This window comes from Lagenorhynchus albirostris, chromosome 12, assembly GCF_949774975.1.
Source record: "Lagenorhynchus albirostris chromosome 12, mLagAlb1.1, whole genome shotgun sequence".
In the NCBI taxonomy this organism is placed as follows: Eukaryota; Metazoa; Chordata; class Mammalia; order Artiodactyla; family Delphinidae; genus Lagenorhynchus; species Lagenorhynchus albirostris.
Genome location: NC_083106.1, coordinates 49,138,902 through 49,165,269, shown reverse-complemented (window position 1 = coordinate 49,165,269; position 26,368 = coordinate 49,138,902). Strand labels below are relative to the sequence as shown.

At 37.9% G+C, this 26,368-nt stretch overlaps 1 protein-coding gene and 1 non-coding gene across 2 annotated transcripts in view; one reads left to right on the top strand and one right to left on the bottom strand.

Annotated features, from left to right (window-relative positions):
- AK9 (adenylate kinase 9) overlaps positions 1–26,368 on the bottom strand; it is a 121,443-nt gene that overhangs the window by 44,580 nt on the left and 50,495 nt on the right. The window contains exons 18-24 of the mRNA XM_060167474.1: positions 23,133–23,289; positions 20,202–20,316; positions 16,596–16,672; positions 13,263–13,415; positions 4,208–4,297; positions 3,167–3,367; positions 2,686–2,801 (exon numbers count right to left, since the gene is read on the bottom strand). Coding sequence (XP_060023457.1) covers positions 2,686–2,801; positions 3,167–3,367; positions 4,208–4,297; positions 13,263–13,415; positions 16,596–16,672; positions 20,202–20,316; positions 23,133–23,289 — 909 coding nt within the window. The remainder of the gene's footprint in view (positions 1–2,685; positions 2,802–3,166; positions 3,368–4,207; positions 4,298–13,262; positions 13,416–16,595; positions 16,673–20,201; positions 20,317–23,132; positions 23,290–26,368) is intronic.
- Positions 10,246–10,318, top strand: TRNAG-CCC (transfer RNA glycine (anticodon CCC)). The gene has a single exon. It is a non-coding gene; the product is annotated as a tRNA-Gly (tRNA).

Here is a 26,368-nt window from a genome sequence, read left to right as displayed (position 1 = left end):
CATCTCTGGTCCCTTCCCTTCTAGCTGCTTTGGTCTCCAGGGGTTCTCTGCTCTATCTCCTCCAATCCTCCAATCAACGAGTCTCCCTGGCTCTGTCTGGGTCCCTCCTCCCTGTACCACAGCCTGGACAAGGTACATGGCCTTACAGACAGGAAGGTGGGGAAATCGTAGGGTGCACTTCATTTATTTCCCACCTTTCTGGGATCACTGTGCTTCACTGTCTCACGTCAATGTCTTGAAAACTGTTTCATGTATTTATCCTATTTTTCAGTTGTTTCAGGCAGGAGGGTAAATCCAATCCCTTTTACTCCATCTTTCCTGGAATGACTGTTAACATTTGAGTACATACCTTCCCAGAATTTTTATCATGAGTTAGTGTACATTTTTTTGCTTTTGTCTGTATAGCACCTTTCTTTCCCTTTTCAAGTAACATGACCCTTCTCCCTCTTCTCATGGAGAACCACTTCTTCCACATTCCAAGGTTCTCAAATGGACCAGACAGTCAGAGTAACTCCTCACCTTATAGCCACTGAGTGCATGTGACTGAGGTTGGCTCAATCATATACAAAGTCCTCTAGTTACTATGATTAATAGGGGCAACTGACTGAGCTGGGAGAAGTGAAATTCTTTCTTGTGATTTTTCCAGGTGGATGTAAAGACAGAGTGTTGTCTTTCTTCCTAGATCAAAATTTCTAAGGATGTTCTCCCAGAATTCCTGGCAGCCATGCCTGCCTTATTTGGAAAAAACATCTTCGCAGATGTAATTAACATCTCAAGATGACATATCACTGTTCATTATCCAGGTGGTCCCTAAATCCAGTGACAAGTGTCCTTATAAGAGAAGACACGGAAGAGAGGCCAAGTGCAGACTGAGGCAGAGGCTGAAGCCAGCACAGAGGCAGCCACAAGCCAAGGATTATCTGGAGCCATCAGAAGCTGGAACAGGCAAGGAAGGGCTCTCCCGGGAGCCTTTGGAGGGAGCATGGTCCTACCTACCAACACCTTGATTTCAGAGTTCCGGTCTCAAGAACCGTGAGAGGATAAATTTCTGTTGTTTTAAGTCTTCGAGTTTGTGGTGCTTTTTTTTTTTGGCCATGCCACGCAGCATGTGGGATCTTAGTTCCCCAACCAGGAATAATTGAACCCATGCCCCCTGTAGGGTAAGCATGGGGTCTTAACCACTGGACCGCCAGGGACGTCTCTGTGGTACTCTGCTATGGAAGCCTTTGGAAACTAATCCTGCAGGTAAAACTGATCTGTGTTATGGTAAATTAGGAACAGTGGAAGTGAGGAAAAGACACTATATTATCAATGAAGACCATACTTAAAAATTTAAGTTTTGAATATTACAGACAGCTTGAGAACTGTCGGCAGATACAAGAAAGACACCGTGTTCTTGCAGACCAGAGGAGGGCACAGAAGAACGGCAGAAGAAGGATGACTGAGAGGAGAGAATCTGAATATTAGTGGGACAAAACGCACATCCTTTAGCCACCCTGACTGAAGGTCTCAGCAGTTCCTTAGGATAAAGTACCGAAAGCTGTTAGCAGAATCATATTGTGTAACATTTGTTGTTTGACACATACATATTTGGGTTTAAGTTAAGCAACAGTAAGTTAATTACAACTGAGTGTTTATCTACCCGTTTTATTGATAAAGACCAGAATTAAAAGAATCACCTCCTATTTTATTATTGATAGATGCCCGAACTGGGAGGCTATCAGTTGAGAAGAGTGACCAAAATTGTGGTGCCAAGGGAGAAGATTGGGGCCTAAAATGAGCTGTTCCCATTTGAGCAAACCACTCATTGTTATCATGCCCGTAGCCCCTCAGAGATGCCATTGCTGTGCTTTGTATAAAACACCCACGTCTGTTAAATCTTTTTTGTTATTAATTTTTATTGGAGTATGGTTGCTTTACAATGTTGTGTTAGCCTCCACTGCACAACAAAATGAATCAGCCATACACATACAGATATCCCCTCCCTTCTAGGTTACCACAGTGCATTAGGTAGAGTTCCCTGTGCTATACAGTATGTTCCCATCAGTTGTCTATTTTATACATAGTATCAGGAATGTATGTGTGTCAATCCCAGCCTCCCAATTCCTCCCACCCCACCCCTTTCCCCCTTGGTATCCATACATTTGCTCTGTAAGTCTGTGTCTCCATTTGTGCTTTGCAAATAAAATCATCTGTACCACATTTCTAGATTCCACATATATGCATTATTGTACGATATTTGCTTTTCTCTTTCTGACTTAACTTCACTCTGTATGACAGACTCTAGGTCCATCCACGTCTCTACAAATGACCCAATTCCATTCCTTTTTATGGCTGAGTAATATTCCATTGTATATATGTACCACATCTTCTTTATCCACTCCCCTGTCAATGGACATCCACTTTTGTTAAGTTTATAAAATATTTCTGTCTCTAATACCTATAGACGTTTCCAGGGGAAAAAATTTAAAGAATTCTTTTTTCATGGGCGTAATATACTGCCTAAGTAGCCCTGGCATTTCAGAGGTCAAATGAAGCTGGGTGGAGGCAAAATGTGTTGAAAATGTTTATAAAATTGAAGATCGCTGCTTGTTTTCTTGGAGTCTAAAAGTGCCCGTTACCACTCTGGATATGTGCGCTTTCAGTGATGTGACCACGGTGAGGGGCAGGAACCAAGACTCCTACCTCTTCCTCCTCCTCCTCTTCTAGCTCCTCATCACCTTCGGCCTCAGCCTGATAGTCTTCTGTTTCTTCATCATAATCGTCCACAGTTAACTCCCAGCCAGCATAGTGGAAAGGTTCTGTAGAAAAAAGAAGAAATAGTTGGGAAGGTATTTTTAGGATAAAAGCCTATTAGCATATTACAGTAGCCAAAGATTAGGAAAATTAATTATAGGGACTGGTCTCTTAGCTTAAATGTGTATGCAAACAGGCCTTCACAAATTCTTTAAGTGACAACTGGCCAGTTTGGCCAGTGCTGTTTGTGCCTCATGGCTGTTCTGATTGGTGGGTGCCTGCACTATGACAGTTGTTAAATATTTTAAATATCATCCCTGGTTATACTGACTGTTTTGCTTCACAAACCACAGGCTTTAAACTTTCACAGTACTTTTAATAATACTACCTGCTCATGACAATAAATGTTATGATTACAGACAGCCCTTACTTTCCATGGCCTCAACGACTTTTTGAAGTAGTTCCTCTGGAGTTTTGTCAGCAATCTCCAAGTTTAAAACTTGAGTAACAGAGTCACTGATTGCTGTTTCCATCTGCCTCCAGGCGTAGTAGAAAGATCTGACACTCTCTTTAATTGGCTCCATTTCAGGAACATCAGGATAAGCGTCTTCTGGAAACTCAGGTAGTACAACTTTTGAGTAAAAGTTAAAGGAAAGAAAAAAGAACCTTCAGGCATTATATCTTTAGTCATATTGCCAAAATAACTTATACTTTATAATACTTTAAAAACATTTGGGGCTTCCCTGGTGGCACAGAGGTTAAGAACCCGCCTGCCAATGCAGGGGACATGGGTTCGAGCCCTGGTCCGGGAAGATCCCACATGCTGTGGAGCAACTAAGCCCGTGCACCACAACTACTGAGCCTGTGCTCTAGAGGCCATGCGCCACAACTACTGAGCCCTCATGCCACAACTACTGAAACCCGCGTGCCTAGAGCCCGTGCTCTGCAATGAGAGAAGCCACTGCAGTGAGAAGCCTGCTCACCACAACAAAGAGTAGCCCCTGCTCACCGCAACTAGAGAAAGCCCACGCGCAGCAATGAAGACCCAACGCAGCCAAAAATAAAAATATATTAAATAAATAAATTTATTAAAAAAATTTGAAAGAAATAAACTTAGTGTTCTAAGCAATAATATACATTTATATATTCATATTTCAATTATACTTTATTCCTTGTATTGGCTGTAGATGAACTATAAATAAAATCCAAATTATTTGGATAATTAATATCAATTTCATATGGCAACTTTAACTGTTAATAAAATGTATAACATAAAATTTGATGAAAAACTGTTATAAGTTGGCTAGATACACTTTTAATATAATAAGTTAGATAAATAAAGATAACACACATCAACTGGCATACGACTGACATAGAAAGAAACAAGTAGGAAGTTGGTACTATGCCTAAAATTGTAAGAGAATATGAAAAGCACTTTTATGCACTAACTACTTTTATTTGATAATCTAACCTGTTTCAGATAATTCTTTAGTTTCTAGTCCCTCTTTGGATCCTTTTGGAATTTCTGTTCCAACTGTAGTATCCTCGGTAGGCTCAGACACTTAAAAAAAAAAATCTAATAGTGTTTGAATTTTAAAACATTCCTTTATGAAGTTCTTGGCACAAAGAAAATTTCAAAACATAGTTTAAATTGTGTATACTATATCTAATTGATAATACGGTTCTTGTTAGGTAAAGTATTAAAACTGAGTCCCCCTAAAACCGAGTTCCCCTGCCTAGTTTATGGTTAACCTCCCTATTCAAAACTTTATTCCTTTTCTTGTCCCCTCTGACCTCAATCCTGTGCTAACTGAACACTAATCAACCAAAGTCAGATAACATCATTAATGTACAAACTCAGGTTGTTTCTCCAGGGCAAGACCCCTGATCATGCACCCCCAGAGCAGAGGCTCATAAACAGTAGGCATCCTGACCCCTGAAACTACGATTAAGAAATGTCACAAGATGACAATTAACTACAGCTTCTTTGTTCTTCCCCTTTAAAAGCCCCCAACTCAAAGACCAAGATGGAGTAGATCTGAGATTCATCTCCCACTCCCTTGCTTGGCGCCCTGCAGTAAGCCCTTACTTTGCTGCAAACACCCGCTGTCTGAGTTTGGCTTCCTGTGCCGCGGGCACACGAGCACACTGCTTGGTTTCAGCAAGGCATAAAAATACATAATAGTATAAGGCAGAAAATGAAGAATATTCTTAAGTACACAAAAGGACGTTGACCAGAATAACAATTGGTACATACAATTTTGACTGATGACTGTTGTTAAATATCATTCAAACTCCTGTTCACATGGCATCAAACTTGCAGTGCCTTATAGTTCTTTTAATTTCTTGAGCTACCCGTAAAGATATACCAAAGGATCATAAAGTGGCAATAAAGGGCGATGATATGCCAAAGTCTCAGCTGTGGGTGTTGGTGTGGTGAAACTGAGGAGCGTCTCAACTAATACCACTGCTGGAGATGTAGATCAACAACTGCTTTCCTGGATGATATAAGACATGATCCACATACAGATCTAGCATAGCTAGTTTCAGGGAAGGAAGGACTAATAATCTTTCTTCTCAGCCCATATAGTCTCTCCTAGTTCTGAGACACAAGTTTTGTGTAGATCACACACACACAAATGTTTTAAATATATATGTAGCCATTCTGTAATACTGTGGAAGCTGTCTTTTAAGTTAGCTAAAGTAATAGTTGGGTCCTCTTTCTACAGAATCTGTAACGTTTAATACTCAGGAGAACAGGGAGTAGAAGGGGACAAGCCTAGGGCTGGCCTGGTGGCAGCATATTTAATTGTAAGGTGTTCAATTACCTAAAGAAAAGCATAACCCTGACAAAGAGAAGAAGAACACCAAGAATATACAGAAAATTCTAAACTGTCTTAGCTTCTCTGGCTTAATCAGAGAATGCAATAGTTGGAGATGAAGAAGATCCAGCTTCAGCCTAGAAAAGCCATAGAAGATGATACTAAATATCATAAATTGAATCAGGTTTGTGCACATTGAGCTGAACTTCAGGTCTATATCTGAGAGTGCCTGGCAGGAAGTTTAAGTGAAAGGAGTATATGCGTGTTGTGCGTTTGTTGGGGGGAGTGGGGGTGGTTCTTATAAATACTCTACCTACCCTTCCTGTTGGTTACCCTACTCTACCTGCTCCATTCAGGGAGAAGTCAACAACAACAACAAAACAAAACAGCAACAACAAGGCCTATGAAAATATGCTATAATGAAGGAAAGAGAGTATTGATTCACAGATTCAGATGAAGAGCTTGCTTTTGAAGAAGATTTCTCATATAAAGCAAAATAAACTAAATTTTAGAAGATATGTACTTCGTACACTCAAAAAGCACAGGAGGACAACAGAGTCTGTGAAATAGGAGCCATGAGGCAAAAGGAGAGACCAACCTAAGATAAAGGCAGAAATACAAGAAAGCTAGTTGAAATAAGAACACAATGCAAGAAAATCTAAAATGCAATAGCAGAATTGAAATACGCATCAGGAGAGGCAATAAGGAGCAGAAAATAAGTCAGTGATGTGGAGGATAACAACTCTCCAAAAAATACAGAGAAAAAGGACAATGAAATGAAAACTATCAAGAAGAAGATTAATGTGGTTGAAAAGCAATAACTATCTAACTAAAAAAATAATAAAACGTGATCCTGAGAAAGGAATCTGAAACAATAACTGAAGAAAAACATTTTGAGCCAAAGACTGTGGTATGGAGACAGGAGGACAGAAGATGTTTGATGACATCTTTACACTATCAAACCAACCCTGGGGACTTCTCTGGTGGCGCAGTGCTTAAGAATCCACCTGCCAATGCAGGGGACAAGGGTTCGAGCCCTGGTCCGGGAAGATCCCACATGCCGTGGAGCAACTAAGCCCGTGCGCCACAACTACTGAGCCTGTGCTCTAGGGCCCGCAAGCTACAGCTACTGAGTCCACGTGCCAAAACTACTGAAGCCCGTGTGCCTAGAGCCTGTGCTCCGCAACAAGAGAAGCCACAGCAATGAGAAGCCCACGCACTGCAAACAAGAGTAGCCCCCACTCGCTGCAACTTGAGAAAGCCCGCGTGCAGCAACGAAGACCCAACGCAGCCAAAAAAACAAAAACAAGAAAAACCCTGGACTCAGGGATGAGACATGTCCCTTATTTAATACAGTGTTTTGGCATTTCTGTTACTTGTAGACAAATGCAGTTGCAATGGATACAGATGGAATAGTCTTCCTCTTAAGCAAGGTCAGCAGCTCTGCTTCTTAATTTAAAAAGTCAACCCTACCACTTAGTTACTTGATAGTCGAAGCACATGATCAACCCTTAATCAACAACACTGAACGTCTGTGCTCCAGAATTTAAACTTTGAATTGTTTGCTACTTAAATCTGGTCAGGTTTCTGGATAATGGGGTGGCAGGAAGCGATTTGCAAAATGTTCAGTGGTTGCTCACTCCAGGCTGCCCAGCCTGGTCCTGACAACTCAACATGGTGAGGTCAGGCTTTATTTGAGAGAGATGCATTTGACTGGAGAAAACCTGATCAGACCATGGCATTGGTTTTTAGATGGCCGTTAAGGAACCACTGGTCTTAGGGACACACTATCCGTGCAGTTGTCATTATGAGCGTTGCTCTTTATATACCCTAGGTGTCTGCTGTCCCCTGTTCCTTTTCCTTGAATTACACTTCTTGTGATGATGGATTCAGTTGTGCCCCCCACAAATATATGTTCACATCCTGACCCCTGGTACCTGTGAATGTGACATGAATTGGATACAGGGTCTTTGCAGAAGTAATTAGTTAAGGATCTTGAGATGAAATCATCCCAGATTTAGGGTGGGCCCTAAATCCAATGACTGGTGTTCTGGTAAGAGGAGAAGACACACAGAAACAGACACACACACACACACACACACACACACACACACACACAGAGAGAGAGAGAGAGAGAGAGAAAAGGCCATGTGAAGATGAAGGCAGAGACTGGAGTGGTACAGCTACAAACCAAGGAACACCAAGGACTGCTGGAGTAACCAGAAGCTAGGAAGAAGCAAGGAAGGATTCTTTCCTGGACATTTCAGAGGGAGCATGGCTCTGCCAACACCTTGATTTTAGACTTCTAGCCTCCAGAACTGTGAGAGAGTAAATTTCTGTTGTTTTAAGCCACCAAGTTTATGGTAGCTTGTTAAAGCTATCCTAGGAAACTGATATATTTCCCAATAGTCTGCTTGAAAACAAGCACTGGAGAGCAATGTGGAATTCAGTGAAGATTTAGCAAGGGAGAGATGGAGAGACTTTATACCACACACACTGTGACAGACACTGGTGGTAATTCACCCAGCCTCTGTGTTCCTCTTCTTCCTTCCTGGCAGACCTGTGCTTTTGTTCCAGTGTTTACCCTTCCCCACATGGCTGAGGGAGTAGGACCCTCTCTCCAGCTCCAGGAATTTATCCTGATTGGTTTAAGCCCCAAATGCTGGTTCCTTTCCTTCTGATATTCAGGGAGGGAATGTAACTATTGATTTTGAGAGTGCTAAGATTCAGTTTCACTTAATTTGAATTAGGAATCCTGAGCTCTGGTCTTTTCAGAACATAAGGCAGATGAGGAAAACATCTCTAAGTTCTAGTCTGGTAATGATGATGTTAAAGCATCAACTATGAGGCAGACTCTCTGCTGGGTGCTTTGAAGAAATGTTCTTATCCATATAAAAACTCTGCTAGGTAAATCTTCCTAGTCCTGTTTTACAAATGAAGAACTTGAGGTGCAGGATAACTCTATAACTTGTCATATAGCAGCCAATGTGAAATTTTTAAAATGTCCATAAGATCAGATTGACCACTTGCACTTAGAGAAAACTCCCATCTCCATAAGCCTCCGGCCTCTGCTTTGCTCTCCAATTTCACCTCCCACCTCCCTCTTGCTCACCATGCTCCAACCACATTCAATTTCTTCCTTGACCATGTGAAGCTGTGCCCACCTCTGAGCCTTGGCAGTGGAGGGATCTTTGCCCAAGTCCTTTCAGCGCTTTTGTCTGGCCTCAAATATCATCTCAGGTGACACTCTTCCTTGACCATAATGTTTAGTGTTGCATCTTCCAAACCACCCCCGGGGTCTCTACCTTGCTCATTCATTGAACAAACACTTACTGAGTTCCTACTATATCCCAGGTACTGGTTTAGTGTCTTCATAGATTTTTCTTCATGGCACTTAACACAATCAGAAATTATCCTAGTTATTTACTTGTTTATTCTTGTTCTTCACCCCATAGAATGATGGCTCCTCGAGGGTAGGGCTCTTGACGGTCTTGGTCACTGCTGAGTCTGTACTACCTAGGGCAGTGTCCGTTGCTTTGCATGGCACTTAGAAGGACTTCAATAAATACTTGTTGAAGGAATGGATGAATTTCCCGATGTTTATTACTAGCTGACTCTATTACATGTCCATGAAGTACTTGGAATGAAGCACTGTGATTTGAGCCAATGGTTACTCTAAGCTCATGTTCTTGCATGTAATTGGCCTATACCTAACCAGTACATAAAGAAAGCAAATTGGGAATGAGAAAAGTTATTAAGCAGCCTCGGAATGCATAGGTGATTGCCCTTTAAAGTGTCGATTCTAAGCAATACATGTGTCATTCCATTCTAAGGCTAGAGTGACGACAGGATTGAAATGAGACTTCAGTAATCTTATTTGACAGAGATAATGATTATCTTGTGGCCCAAGACAGAAGCCAAACTTCAAAGGAAAAGATGTGTTCCCAAGCAGGAGATATAAAAAGCCTGCTTTGGGTATGTGTTAGTTTCCTGTAGCTGCCAAAACAAATTATCACAAACTTGGTGGCTTAAAACAACAGAAATGTATTCGCTCACAGTTCTGGAGGCCAGAAGTCAGAAATCAAGGTGTTGGCAAGGCTCTGCTACCTCCGGAGGTTCTGGAGGAGAATCCTTTTTGCCTCTTTGACCTTCTCCTGGGTACTGTCATCTCTTGGCTGGAGTCTGCATCACCCAATGTCTGCTTCCATCTTCCAATTGCCTTCTCCTCTGTGTGAGAGGCTAATCTTCCTCTGGCTCTCTCTTATAAGGACATTTATGATGGCATTTACAGCCCACCTGGATAATCCCACATAATCTCCCCATACCAAGATCCTTAGGAACTTCCCTGGTGGTCCAGTGGTTAAGAATCCACCTTCCAATACAGGGGACATGGGTTTGATCTCTGGTTGGGGAACTAAGATCCCACATGCTGCAGGGCAACTAAGCCCATGCGCCGCAACTACTGAGCCTGTGCACTCTAGAGCCCATGCGCCACAACTAGCGAGAAGCCCGTGTGCCACAACAAAGAGCCTGTGCACCGCAACAAAGATCCCACGTGTCACAACTAAGACCCTATGCAGCCAAACAAACAAACAAATAAATACTAAAAGAAAAAAAGAAAGATCCCTTAGGGTTTTCAAAGCCTCATTAAAACAAAACAAAACAAAAAATTCTTAATTTAGGGACTTCCCTGGTGGTCCAGTGGTTAAGACTCTGCACTCCCAATGCAGGGGGCCCAGGTTCGATCCCTGGTCAGGGAACTAGATCCCACGTGCCGCAATTAAGAGCCTGGATGCCGCAACTAAAGGATCCCACATGCTGCAACTAAAAAGCCTGCATGTTACAATGAAGATCCCATGTGCTGCAGCTAAGACCCTGCACAGCTAAATAAATAAATATTTTAAAAGAAGATTCTTAATTTAGTTACATCTGCAAAGACCTTTCTTCCAAATAAGGTAACATCTACGGGTTCCAGGAATTAGGATGTGGACACACCTTTGGCAGCCACCATCAGCCTACCACAGGGAACTCTGGATAAAGTAAAAAAAAATTCCAAAAGTAATGGGTTTATTATGTTAGACAGGATAGTATTTTTTCCTTTCTCTTTTTTATTTTGGTAAAATACACATAACATAAAATTTACCATCTTAACCATCTTTAAGTGTACAGTTCAGTGGTGTTAAATACATTCACGTGGTGTGCAACCAACACCACCATCCATCCTCATAACTGTTTTCATCTTGTAAAACCAAAAACTCTATACTCATTAAACAATAAGTCCCCATTCTCTCCTCCTCCCAGCCCCTGGCAACCACCATTATACTGTCTGTCTTTATGATTTTGACTATTTTTAAGTATCTCATATAAGTAGAATTATATGGTATTTGTCTTTTGATGGCTAGACAAGGCAGTTTTAAGTGAAAAACAAATTGCCTACTTAAGAAATTTACAGGAGAAGACTTTGTGAAAAAGGACCCTTGGATGGAAGAAGTAATCACTAGTTAAACCAGATGCAAGCCCTTCTGTGAAACAGAATATGGTTTAACAGGGACAAAACAGACCCACGATTTCACAGACGCTAATTGCTTCTGGAGAAGCCCAGTCATGTCTACAGAGCTGGCTAGAACTGACCCTGAATGGAGTAGGCTACTGGCTTTAGAACATCCAGTTTAGGTTGCCTGGGGGAAATAATGAGATAAAAGGCAATGACATTAAATTGTCCCCTAGATCTGTTACATTATTAAATACCAACTGTGAAACATTGGGGATATTGGAAATCTGGAAACATTTAATGGACATTTGTGTCATATTTAATGGATGTCAGTTTCTTTTATTTCTTTTGATATTTTATGGCCTGTTTCCTTGTAAAAGGTAGGTGGGTGGGAAGATTGTTGTCAGACTAATTGGTTAAGCACTCAAGAAAATAATGAAGTTTCTGGGTGAGAGTTGAAATCAATAAAGGTGTGGGATTCTTAAAAAGGAAATTGGGTATTTCATCCTGTTAGCTCTTCTGTCTGGCACAAGGTTCTGATTTTATACTTACTGTCCCATAAACCTAATGCCAATCCCTGTAGTAAAAACGATCTATGTTAAATTTGAGCTTTCTCATTGTAAAAATTCCCCTTAGTCCTGGTTCTTTTACCAGCTAACAGCAGGTTTTCATCCCTTAATTGCTCCAGGGCTGGCATCTAGCTGCATGTATCTGAAAAACTTTAGTTTGTAAGAGTAATTTCTAATTCAATATTAATTGTGCTCGGAAGCATTTTATGAGCCCCGCTTCTACCACAGTGAGGTACCCTATCTTGCTGCTTAAGCCCACTCTCCAGCCCTGAGAGTGACTTTTGTTGGAAATCTGTAAGATTCCTTCTTGCCCTGCCCCGACCCACCAAACTGGACCTCTGAGGAGGGCTGGCTTCATGGGTGTATGAGCTGTGCAGTTGCTCTAGATCTCTCGCCCAGAATGGTCTCATACTTAGTTTAATGCACTTTGGTTGTCATTTTGAAATTTTTAATAATTTTATCTTTGAATTGAGTTTTGTAAGCAAAATCCAAAGGGACTCCAATGGGACAACAGGGCAGGTGTGTGAGCAGAGATATGCACGATCTCCGTCTGCCATTCTTTGCCATCTCATTCTCATGAGTGTTCCTGATGCTCTATCATGAGCATAGAATTCTAGGGGACCCATGATATGTGGGAGTAAGTGTGACTTAGTGGCTTGGGGTGGGGAGGATGCTGACAGCCCTTGAGAGACCATGGTCTCCCTTTGAACTAGAACTTGCTCCAGATGCAGAATGAAGGTGATGGCATTCAAAGAGACATGAATGACCATGGAACCTCATCACATCTCTTCTTACTCATGTTACTTTCCTGTATTAGCTAAACTGAAATGATGTGGGGCTCATAAAATGCTTCCGAGCACAGTCAGTATTGAATTAGGAACTAATCTCACAAGCTAGATCATTTCGGCTAGACTGAAAATGATGACACAGAAAGAAAGGAAAAGATAGGGCAACCCAGAGCTCCTTTTCCTTTCAGGCTTCCCTTTCCTTAATCATTGGGAAGCTAGAAGTAGAGGGCATTGCTAGAATATATGCATATTAGGAAATGAAATAAGAAGCTGAGTTAGTTTTGTGTATGAAACTGACTTAGTATTCTGGTAAGAATAAAATACATATGCATGTACAAGCTGCAAAATACAAACTGTGTAGTTTCAATGATTCTGCATATGAGTTAAGTGCTCTTAACGTTTGCATTTAAAAGTGGCATTGGGCAACATAAAGATGAACGGTAAAATTCATGCTAATAACTTAAAATTTTAATTTTTCTTTACTTAGAATGACATTAAATAGCAAACAAAAAGTACTATGACAAGTTAAAAGAGAGACCATGGAAGAAAAGAAAGAGCTTTATATTTTCGTACTTTTAATGGCTCTTTTCCCCTGCTTTTTGAACACTGTGCCCCACAAATTATATAGCAGGCCCTGCTTCTGAGTGTCAACCCCCTGGGCAGAGCAGACTCAGCTTTCCTACCACACTTCCAGCCATGTGATTTGGACTAACCGACTGCACTCTGGGGGCACATCTCTCCATTCCCAGCCTGCTTCCATTTTATACCATATAAACACATATATACACACATGCACACATATACATGCCAATGGACAAGAGTGGAGTTAAGGATACGACCCTTAATGAAGTCTAACCTGATTCATGTTCTGTTTCAGGGACCTCGAAAGCTTCAGCCTCCTCAGGTGAGGACGCCCTGGTCTCCTCGGCTACCTCAGGGGCCTCAGACCCTTCGTGAAGTTCAGACTCCTCACCTTCAATCTCCTCGTCAGCCTCAGTTTCTTCTGCTTCTATAAGAAATGAGAAGAAATAAATTATTTAGATTAAGTCAGCAAATATTTAATTGGGAATGACCCCTGGAGCATGAGGCTTAATGAGAAAGATAGATACAGTCTCTACATATTGTATCTATTAAAATGCAGTAGTAAAGGATGATAGTAATATGCTCAGAGTGCTATGGGAGCACCGGTCTAAGGATTCATTCAAAATGGGGAAATGCATATAGCATTCCCAAATATTATAACAGTCAAAGACAGGAAACAGCCCAAATGTCCATTTAAAAGGGAATGGCTATACCTGCACTGTCTGATATGTAGTCACGAGCCACATGTGCTCATTGAGCACTTGAAATGTGGCTAGTCCAAACTCAGATGTGCTGTAAGTATAAAATACACAATGGACTTCAGAGACTTTGTATGAAAAGTTGAATGTAAAAATATATCAATAATTTTTACATTGATTACATGTTAAAATAATAATTTGGATATAGTGTATTAAATAAAATATACAGTTGGCTCTCTGAATCTTCAGGTTCTGTTATCTGTGGATTCAACCAACCACGAATTGAAAATATTTGAAAAAAATTTTTAGAAAGTTCCAAAAAGCAAAACTTGAATTTGCTGCATGCTGGCAACAATTTACATAGCATTTACATTTTATTAGTTATTATAAGTTATCTAGAGATGATTTAAAGTATACGGGATGATGCGTTTAGGCTACATGCACATACTATGCCATTTTATATATGGGACTTGAGCATTCATGGACTTTGGTATCCGTGGAGGTCCTGGGACCAATTCCTCATGGATACCGAGGGATGATTGTAATTAATTTCACTTGTTTCTTTTTTCTTTTCATGTGACTACTAGAAAATTTAAAATTATGTATGTGGCTTGCATTTTATTTTTACTGGGCAGCACTAGCCTAGACTATATATTTTCTTACAGCTAGTTACAAATTATAATAGAGTATGTTGATCAGTATGCTAAAATTTAAAAAACATAACTCCAAGTTTTACATAGTTGCTGATGACACCTATAAGAAATAAATGCATAGAAGTCTTTGAGGAAGAAGATGGGGTAAATGGTGGTGTTAGAAAACCCATCTCTTCAATTCCCTTTAATATATTTTTTAAATTGACTCTTCAATTCCCTTTAATATATTTTTTAAATTGACTGAAACAAGGTATTTTCTATGTAAAGATATGAAAAACTAAATGAGCTTGTTTTCTGGACTCTTGTGGGAATTATTCCCTCCCCTGCCCCCTGCCCAGTGAGTACCTTCCAAGAATCACATTCTAGGGCTATGAGATACCTCTGGCACCTGGATTTTTAATCTAAATTGGGGTGATTAAGCACAAAGAAAAAAGCATCCTGAAGTGTCCTTATATCTTGAAGTCTGACCAGGATTGCCAAGCATGTGGCTTCCAAGTATGTGAGTTGGAATGTGGTGAATCTTTTGTGTTATATGTAGGATCACAAGGAGGTAGCATCATTTGCTGAATTCTACTAGGGTGAGAGATGAAGTTATATATACTCTACTCCAGAAACTCAAAATGTCTTTTAGCTGAGTATCTCTTATAGTAAAAAAAAAACTTATCATATACCTCCAACACGCATATATTTGGTTATCTGTAAGTTGTGTTCTTATCCACATTAGGTACATTATAAAGTGTATATATAAAATGAATTTATATAATGATGCTGAAAAACGTAAAAAGTTTGAAAACTTTTCTAGAACCCTACTGGATAATCTGTGTTCCATGTGAGTCAGGAATGAACTGAAAAGTGTTCTAAGATCCTTGTACTATCTGTGATTTTTGATTAAGTGTATATTGTATTAGTTATCTATTGCTTCATGTATATGTTGTATTAGTTGTCTATTGGTTCATAATAAATTACCCCCAAAATTAGTGGTTAAAATAACAATAATCACATATTGCCCTCGCAATTACTGGGGTCAGGAATTTGGGAGTGGCTTAGTTGGTGGTTCTGGCTCTGGATTTCTCATGAAGTCACAGTGAATATGTCAATTAGAGTTGCAGAGGTCAATCTGAAGGCTTGACAGGGGCTGGTGGAGCCCCTTCCAAGGTGAACACTCAAAGCCAGAACCAAGGTCCTCCGGGAGCAGAGAGAAGCACGGCCAGAAGTCCTGACCCACAGAATTTTGTGCAGAATAAAGATAGTGGTTGTTTTACAGTTTGGGGGTGGCTGGCTGCACAACAATGGAACACTGAAACAGACTTTCTTCACTCTTCTGAGCTACGGACGGCTTTGTCAGTCTGGTGAAACTTATGGATTCCTTCTTAGAATAATGCTTTCAATCTCATAAAATAAAATAAGAAGCCAATTATACCGAATACAGCTATCAAGATATCAAAAAATTTTTTGTGGTATAGGAAATGTGTGCATCTTTGCTAATGCATTAAGTAACAAGAACTAGCAACTGGTTGAATAACTACCATAATTTTGGAATAGTGACACACATAAACAAGACATCTAAAACTGGAATGAGATATGAAAATATCTTTGTTTCTATTGGTGACAAAGTCAAGGTGCTGCTAATACTATTGTGGTTTGTAGCCTATATTAATTATTAGGTGAGTAAAATACAAAATTTCAGTTAAGGGTTAGTAAAAAATAAAGTATAATTATTTCCCCATTCAAATTCACAGACCTCTGAATTTTATCCCCAGGTTTAAAACTCCAGTCTTAAAAGAAATTTTTAGAGTAAGTTCTTCTATAATGGAGATGGAAGTTTAAGTATAAAGACAATGGGTATAGTAAGAGTTTAGCTGTTTTCTCAACTCCTACAGGATCCTTTTAATAGAAGTAATTCCAACAGCCATGTCACCTGTGACAAGCGCAACCCTTTGAAGACGCGCTGCACATGCTGTCCTACTGTGTACCCCTCTTACAGGGTGGATGAGTAGGTATCTGTATCAGGATTCCTTTTCCTATGAATCCAGTACTGCTGTGACCATATAATTTATTATCCAAATTGGAACACTATGGGAATGAGAGGGGGGGGTCAAACAAATACTTCAGGAATCTGGGTATGAACCTAGACTCTCATGGGCAAATTGGGAAATAAGGTCACCCTGTCTATAATTCACTGGAAGTACTGCAGCTGTTGGCAGTCACAATACAAAATCAAATGGCATATTATTAATCATATAATCTTATGTTTGCCTTTTGCTTTCGCATGCATAGCTTCCAATAGCTTTTGATTTTCTTCTTCTATTCTCAATGTCTCTTCTTCGGCTTTTCTGAAATGAAAAGGTCCAAAATTTAGTTATCTTTGGAAATTCAGATATCTCACAATATTATAGAATTTAAGGCTTATAATGGTAAAATTAAAGAGTAGGTCATTTATAATATTCATTATACTTTTTACTTTATAATGTAAAAGTTTAATTTACTCATACTGAGGCTAGTTAGTTTTCAGAAATTTTGGGTTTTTTTTTGTAAGAAAAGTTGAAATATTGTATTTTAAAAACTTTGGCTATTAATTAGGAAACCTGGAAAAATTAAAAAAGGATTGTCTAACTCCAAGCTGGGATAATTTGTATCATTTTCCCTCTGATTAAATGAGAAGTGTTGTGACAGGGCGAGAGAGAGTCATGGGCATATACACCCTAACAAACGTAGTAAGGTAGATAGCTAGTGGGAAGCAGCCGCATGGCACAGGGATATTGGCTCGGTGCTTTGTGACAGCCTGGAGGGGTGGGATAGGGAGGGTGGGAGGGAGGGAGACGCAACAGGGAAGACATATGGGAACATATGTTTATGTATGACTGATTCGCTTTGTTATAAAGCAGAAGCTAACACACCATTGTAAAGCAATTATACCCCAATAAAGATGTTAAAAAAAAAAAAAAGAGAAGTGTTCACAACATACAGTTAAATGAAAAAAGGTATAATATAAAACTATGTATAATACAAATTTACTTTTGTATTTAAAATGTATATAAATGATGATTAAAAGACAAGAATAAAATGAATCAAACTGTTAATAGTAATTATCTCTGGATGGTGGCATTCTGAGAGTTTTAAACTTTATTTCACATTTTTTGCACTTTAAAAATTTTTCCATATGAATAAGTAGAAAATTTGTAAATTTACCTTTGTAACCAGAAAAATTATTTTCTGATTTATTTTCTTTTTAATATAGTAATGATGAAATTTAAAGAGACTTGGGATAGGGAAACAAATATCTGGAGGGAATCTGTCTTTCATTAGGGTTCAAGGACTAAACCTGCCTTAATGATGAAGACAGGTATAAGGAAAGTTAGTAAAATGATGGAGAAAGACTATTTATTAAAAATTAAAACATGCATACCTTTGACCTAGAAATTCTGTATCTAGGAATTTAGCCCTCAAGTACTGGCATACTACTGCACAAAGAAGCATGTATAAGAATGTTGACTGCATCTTTAAAAATAATATCAAAAAAACTGTATCAAGTATTCACAAACAGGGGACCAGTTAAGTGGAGTAGAGCCCATTCATCTCAACAGCCCACTCTGGGGCAGTCTTCTTCAGACCGTTCTATAGGTTGGTCATTCTCACATATTCAGTGCTTTTTTATGTGTTCTTTTTCCCCTTTCTTTGAAAATCTTTAATATATTCTCTTCAAAGATATTACTACACCTCTCCTCCCAACAAGCATGTTTCTTGTTAATAGGGGGTGTTCGCTCACTGTGTTCTAGATACAGTCTGTGATCCAGACTGAGGTCTTGGTGTAATTCGAGTTCTCTTTGTTCATGCCCCAGACTTCTGAGACTACTGAACATGGTTTGTGCATGCCTTCCCTACTTTGTTTTGTGTGAACTGGCAATCCTTCTACTTAGTCAGGTAGGGCTCTTTTGTGAGACTTTCCTCATCCAAAACCTGGGTACTGTATGCTGCTGCTAAGAATCTAAGACCTGACAAGAAGGAGGAAGAATTTTGCTGCCAGTTTCTAGCTACTTCTATATACTACTTGGATAGACAGTCAAAGACAAATGGTGATAACAGAAATTATTCTGCATTTGACTCATACATTTGAAAACTGATGTTGGAAAATCTAGAATCAGCATGTCTGTAGATATATGGCCAAAGATGTAATTCTAAATCCTGTTATTCTTATCTCTTGTCCAACCAAGTTGCAAGGCCTTTAAATGCATCTCTGACCATTTTTTAAAAAAAATTGTTTTAAATTTCATTTTCTGCAGTATATGAGAAAAAAGCAACATAGAGAAATGGAGAAAAGTCTGCTTCAACCTGGGCAAGTCTTTGCCATTAAGAAGTTTATAAAGACATAAAAATTTAGAATCAAAAGAAGTAAAAATTGATTATAGAGATAGCTCGGAAAATTCCATACAGTAAGAGGGAGGTGAAAGTTAAGAGTTGGGAGACAGTGGAGATGTCTTTTTCCTTTAAAAAAAACCCTATAGATTAAATGTATTTTAAATTATCTACTTAAAATGTAGCAAACCTTCAGCCTAGAAATCACATGAACTTCGTTTTACTGTTATGTCAATAGCTTCATATGTTCTTAAATATTTGACTATTTCTCATACACTGGAAAAAAATTATGTCAATAATTTTTATGTCAATAGCTTCATATGTTCTTAAATATTTGACTATTTCTCATACACTGGAAAAAAATTAGGTAATCCCTTAAATCCTAGCAAATTGTAGCTCCATTTGTAACAGAACTTTTAAAAGCTAAAAGTAAATGTAATAAGTTTGTAATTATTGTCTTAATACTTTTAGTCAATTTTACAAACAATTTTATTAACTAATCTAAATTATACTTTATGTATTTTCCTGTTAAGTTCATAAAGGAACGGCCAATTTAGGTGAACAATGAACATCAAATAACAAAATCCTCTGACACACAGTTATCAGTTATCCCCCACCCCCTAACAAATACCCACTTCCCAGCTCCATAATTCCTAGAGTTTAAAGAGCTCTCCTAAGTCCCAGCACAAATTGCTAGTATCTGAAGGGGAAAAGGAAATAACATTTGAGAAAGCTCCTATAGGTGTCATCATTAATAGTGGGAGGTTTAATGGGTTAATATAAAGAAATTTAGTTTTTGAATGTCTCAGCCTTTAACGCTTGGAGAAGTAGGAATCTCAGTGGACTAATGAAAAATTTTAGTGTCTAAAGAGCTTGTTTCAGGAAGGAAGAACAATTAGCACATTAAGACACTCTTTCTTTTTATACTTTATTTTCCAGTCTGAAGAACTTGATAGTTAAAGTTTAGTCTTGACCCCAGCCATGAACAGATGGAAGTGTGTCCACATTTTGAAATGTTCTTCATTGCACCCAGATTAGAGAATAAGCTCTTGATGTTGAACCTGTCAATTATAATAAGTAGTCTTGTTCTTTCCTTATGTAGAACTTAGGCTTTGGATTTTAGTCATATCACACAAGTGTATTTTCACTTTTTATTATATTATTTCTTTCATTTGTGGATTCTAGATAGCAAAATTATAATATTTAAGTCACAGATAAACATGGTAGAAAAAAATATCTTCCCTGTGCTCATTTTTTTACAGTGTCTTTGGAAAGTAGATATTTGGTTTAGAATGTCTGATGTGGGGCTGTGAAAACAGCCACAACTCTGTACGTTAGAGATTATGGAAGTATTTGTGAAATTACTGCTTTTCTTAGAATTAGAACTGGATCTAGTTAGTAGGCCACCATTTTGATGCTAAAGACATTTCATAAATATAAATTGTAAGTACATATTTAACAGCTATAAGAGGTTAATTAACCCAGTTTATTGTGCCAGGCAGATTTTACCTTGCCGCTTCTTCCTCTTTTCTTTTCTTTAGTAGTTCATCCAATAACCTTTCTAAAATCTTAGAGTCAATTTCTTGTTTATTCTCTAAATACAGTCTATTAAATAAATATTTTCCTGAAACACAAAGAGAACAATGTTAATTTTGAAGCTTGATAAAATATAGTGAGATATATTTTGGAAAATAACAATGAAAAGATTATTTATATCTATATCCAAATATATTTTCCTTTAAGCATTTATTTAAACAGAGCCCAGATTCTTTAAGAGACCATCTTAAATCCTTTTTTTTTTTTAACATCTTTATTAGGGTATAATTGCTTTACAATGGTGTGTTAGTTTCTGCTTTATAACAAAGTGAATCAGTTATACATATACATATGTTCCCATATCTCTTCCTTCTTGCGTCTCCCTCCCTCCCACCCTCCCTATCCACCCCTCCAGGCGGTCACAAGCACCCAGCCAATATCCCTGTGCCATGCGGCTGCTTCCCACTAGCTATCTACCTTACGTTTGTTAGTGTGTATATGTCTATGCCTCTCTCTCGCCCTGTCACAGCTCACCATTCCCCCTCCTCACATCCTCAAGTCCGTTCTCCAGTAGGTCTGTGTCTTTATTCCTGTCTTACCCCTAGGTTCTTCATGACATTTTTTTTTCTTAAATTCCATATATATGTGTTAGCATACGGTATTTGTCTTTCTCTTTCTGACTTACTTCACTCTGTATGACAGACTCTAGGTCTACCCACCTCATTACAAATAGCTCAATTTCGTTTCTTTTTATGGCTCAGTAATATTCCATTGTATATATGTGCCACATCGTCTTTATCCATTCATCCGATGATGGGCACTTAGGTTGTTTCCATCTCCGGGCTATTGTAAATAGAGCTGCAATGAATATTTTGGTACATGACTCTTTTTGAATTTTGGTTTTCTCAGGGTATATGCCCAGTAGTGGGATTGCTGGGTCATATGGCAGTTCTATTTGTAGTTTTTTAAGGAACGTTCATGCTGTTCTCCATAGTGGCTGAACCAATTCACATTCCCACCAGCAGTGCAAGAGTGTTCCCTTTTCTCCACACCCTCTCCAGCATTTATTGTTTCTAGATTTTTTGATGATGGCCATTCTGACTGGTGTGAGATGATATCTCATTGTAGTTTTGATTTGCATTTCTCTAATGATTAATGATGTTGAGCATTCTTTCATGTGTTTGTTGGCAGTCTGTATATCTTCTTTGGAGAAATGTCTATTTAGGTCTTCTGCCCATTTTTGGATTGGGTTGTTTGTTTTTTTGATATTGAGCTGCATGAGCTGCTTGTAAATTTCTGGAGATTAATCCTTTGTCAGTTGCTTCATTTGCAAATATTTTCTCCCATTCTGAGGGTTGTCTTTTGGTCTTGTTTATGGTTTCCTTTGCTGTGCAAAAGCTTTGAAGTTTCATTAGGTCCCATTTGTTTATTTTTGGTTTTATTTCCATTTCTCTAGGAGGTGGGTCAGAAAGGATCTTGCTGTGATTTATGTCATAGAGTGTTCTGCCTATGTTTTCCTCTCAGAGTTCGATAGTTTCTGGCCTTACATTTAGGTCTTTAATACATTTTGAGCTTACTTTTGTGTATGGTGTTAGGGAGTGACCTAACCTCATACTTTTACATGTACCTGTCCAGTTTTCCCAGCACCACTTATTGAAGAGGCCATCCTTTCTCCACTGTACATTCCTGCCACCTTTATCAAAGATAAGGTGACCATATGTGCGTGGGTTTATCTCTGGGCTTTCTATCCTGTTCCATTGATCTATCTTTCTGTTTTTGTGCCACTACCATACTGTCTTGATTACTGTAGCTTTGTAGTATAGTCTGAAGTCAGGGAGCCTGATTCCTCCAGCTCCGTTTTTCGTTCTCAAGATTGCTTTGGCTATTCGGGGTCTTTTGTGTTTCCATACAAATTGTGAAATTTTTTGTTCTAGTTCTGTGAAAAATGCCAGTGGTAGTTTGATAGGGATTGCATTGAATATGTAGATTGCTTTGGGTAGTAGAGTCATTTTCACAATGTTGATCCTTCCAATCCACGAACATGGTATATCTCTCCATCTATTTGTATCATCTTTAATTTCTTTCATCAGTGTCTTATAATTTTCTGCATACAGGTCTTTTGTCTCCTTAGGTAGGTTTATTCCTAGATATTTTATTCTTTTTGTTGCAATGGTAAATGGAAGTGTTTTCTTGATTTCACTTTCAGATTTTTCATCATTAGTATATAGGAATGCCAGAGATTTTTAAATCCTTTTTAGAAGGTGTATATGGGCATGTCATAAATAACTAAAACATAAAAAGAGGTAGTATAATATATTCTCTCCATGGAAATTCTCTTTTCAAATATATTTCCTTAAGATGCAAAATTACAGAATATTCTTGGCCCCCTCATCAAAGATTAGTTGACCGTTATATGTGTGAGTTTACTTCTGGGCTCTCTGTTCTGTTCCATTGGACTATGTGTCTGCTTTTCTGGTGGCACCATACTGTTTTGATTACTATAGCTTTATACAAAGTGACAGAACAATTAAAATTTAGTTCTGCTATCTTTATGTACTTAGTATTTCCCATTTAAGGTGAAGAAGGACTAATATATAGTTTTGCCCTCAGCCTCATATATTTTTCATTTAGAAGTTACAATGCTGACTGGGATGGGGTGTTAGATTCTCAGCTCCAAAGAATAATTGTAAGGGCCTGCTGGAACATCAGGTGATCCCACACCATCTGTGGCCACCTACTCAGTGGATGGATGCCTCCTTTTGTGTACCTCTAGGTCATGAAGGGACTACTGGTGTGGTATTTGTACATAGGGAAGGTGGAGTGTTTTTCATTTTATATTTTAACTAAAAATATTATCAGCAATAAAAACTTCACTTTAAATTGACATGATAAATATTTACCAACCATTGTTTTCTGTGTCTGATAAACAGATGACTAAATCGGGTAGAATTCCTTTGTCGACTAAGACCAGCCACAGTTCTTTCATAATAGGGTAGTTGTCCAGTATCCATCCTCCATACTTTGGGGCACCATAAAACCTATTCTTGTTTTCTTCAACTACCTGTGAAAAACAGCAAACTGAAATTACCATCATATCTACCCAAGTAAAGGATGCTACCTTGATATATTACTTTTGTGGACCTTAATCAAGTATCTTTTGAGTTTTTCTGACTTTCAGAAGGAAATAAAAAGAGCCACTTAATTTTAAAAGAGAAACTTAATTTTAAAGCAATAAAACTATAAGTTTTAAAAGTTAAGAACAGGAAGCAAAAGCCTTTCTTAAATAAATATAACAATACATGCTTACTATATGTTATTCAGTATTACAGAATCCAAATTCTGATTCAGAAGGTCTAGGGTAAGGCCCAAGAGTCTGTATTTCTAACATGCTCTTAGGTGACAATGGTCCTTGGTCCACTCTTTGAGTAGCAAGGTCCTAGCCCAGTTTGCCTTTTTTAGTGACAATGCTCTTCACTTCCCTTTTGCTTTTCAGCCTTCAATGTGAAAGGCTTCTACCTGCCACCCAATAATAATAACTTCAACACAAGTATGGAGATTAGATGTGGATCTATGAATATACCAATTCTGAAGGCTTTAAACAAGTTTGTGGGCCATCAGGAAATCACAGAATATTAGAAGTCAAAGGGGAAGAAATCTCAAGAAGACTGGTGTAACTCTCTGGCCTATGTAGAATTTAAGATTACCTGATTTTTGAATTTCCATCTGAATGAAGAGTATTTTGAAAAAAAGAATTTTAACACTTTGAAATGTTTCACATAATAGAATTGGGGGAAAAAAGCTATAATGAAGAAGTATAAGTGAAATAAGTTAGAGAAAGACAAATACTACATGATCTCACTTATTTGTGGAATCTAGAAAAACCAAATTCATAGAAGCAGAGAACAGATTGGTGATTGCCAGAGACAGGGCTGGAGGTGGGGAAATGGGTGAAGGTGGTCAAAAGGTACAAACATCCAGTTATAAGATAAATAAATCCTAATCATGTAATGTACAGCATGGTGACTATAGTTAATAATATTGTAGTGTATATTTGAAAGTTGCTAAGAGAGTAGATCTTAAAAGTTCTCACCACACACACACACACACACACACACACACACACAAATGTAACTATGTGAGGTGACCATGTTAACTAAACTTATTGTAGTAATCATTTTGCAATATATACAAATATCAAATCATTATGTTGTACATTTTAAACGAATACAATCTTATATGTCAACTGTATATCAATAAAACTGGAAACAATATAAATGGTTAAAAAATTTTACTAAGTTTCAAAGATATGAAAATTAAAACAACATCAACATATAATTTATAGTTTCCCTATCTCATTCAATTTTTTTGAAAAAAATTTAATGGCTTCATAGTATTTAGTCAAATGAATAAACCCTAATTTGTTTAATCATCCTCTTCATGTTAAACATTTATATAACTTATAATTTTATTATAACATTGTGATGATATGATGGACATCTGCATATATAAATCTTTGTCTAAGTATATATTTCTTTAGGTTAGATTCCTATAAAAAGTGTTTTTAGGTCAAAACGAATAAAGGAATGAACATTTTAAAGGCTTTTTATATACATTGTCATGTTGCTTCCATAATGTCTATAACAATTTTCACTCCTATGTGACTATATCATTACAGCCTCATTAGTATGGATTGTTATAAGTTTTAAAAAAATCTTTGCCAATTTGACAGGTAAGAAATTGTCTTTTTTCATATTTTTATTGACACTTGAACATTAAAATTTTTCAGTTAACCATTTGTATTTCTTCTTTGATGAAATAATCTGTTTACGTCTTTGTCTGTTTTTTACATTGGTATTAGATTTTCCTTGATTTGTAAGAAATCTTTATAATGAGGAATTAATGTGTCATATTTATTATAAATACTTTCCCCAGTTTGATGTTTGCTTTAAAATTTTGATTTTCATGGTGTATTTTTTAAGGAAAGGGAATCATTGTTAAGTAGCATCTTCATTGAGATTTTGCTCTAAGAGTTCTTCCATGGCATTTGTGCCTAGAGTACTTGACCATTCTAAGATCATTTCAATATCACTACACTTCCTTCTGGGTAAAAACATGCCATTTTTACATTTAACAATTAATACGGAATTAATTTTGATATAAGCTGAGAATCTAAATTGTTTTTATCCTACCAGTTAATTTTATCAACACTATTAAATAATTCTTCCTTTCCTTTTGGGTTGTGATGTAAACCTTAGTATACACTCAGTTTTTATCTATACTGAGGTCTGTTTCTGTGCCTGCTCTGTGGTTCTGTTAGTTCTTGTATGATTATCAGGCTTATAAAGCACTGTAACATCACATTTTACTAGTTGGTAGAGCAAGTCTCTCTCTGTTATACTTTGCCAGACTGTTCTTACCAATTCTCAACTATTGGTTCTCCCAAATAAATTTTAGAGACATTTGTCAGTTTTCAAAATACATTGACATTTTTATTATAATTGCATCAAATCTATAAACTAATTTAAGAAAGATACCTTAATAAGATTTTGTCTTTACATGTAAGAAATTAGCAATGACCTAGTTTTTAAAAATAGGTTTCCTACTCAGAGATCATGAAAATTGATGACAGGTAGAACAGTGTCCTGCATTGGTCTCTGTTCTCTTGAAAAAGACGATCTGATATGAGCTTTGATGTTAAAATCTCACGTGATTTAAACTCCCCCACAATCCCAGACTCACAGTTTACCATCTATTGACACTACTCATATTACTACATCAGAAGTGTTTTAGTAGTACTCCCTGTAGATTTGTATCCTCCAGAATAAACACTGGAAAGAATGGAGCAAATTGTCAGTGAAGGGCAAGGATGGGATGTTCACAGTGCTAAAGACATCCCTGACTTGGATATCTCCTCCTTTGGGATGCTCTGTCTCACCTCCCAGGATGAGATAATAGCCTTGACCTTCCTGACATTCCTATACCTTGTACATATCTAGTTACCACTTAGCACATGAGAGTTAATTATTGGATTCTATGTCAGCCTTTCCTACCTGACTGATAGCTCCTTAACGGAAAGAGCTATGTTTAATTCATCTTTGTGTCCCCAGGCTCTAGCACAGTAGGTACTCAGAATGTTTCTG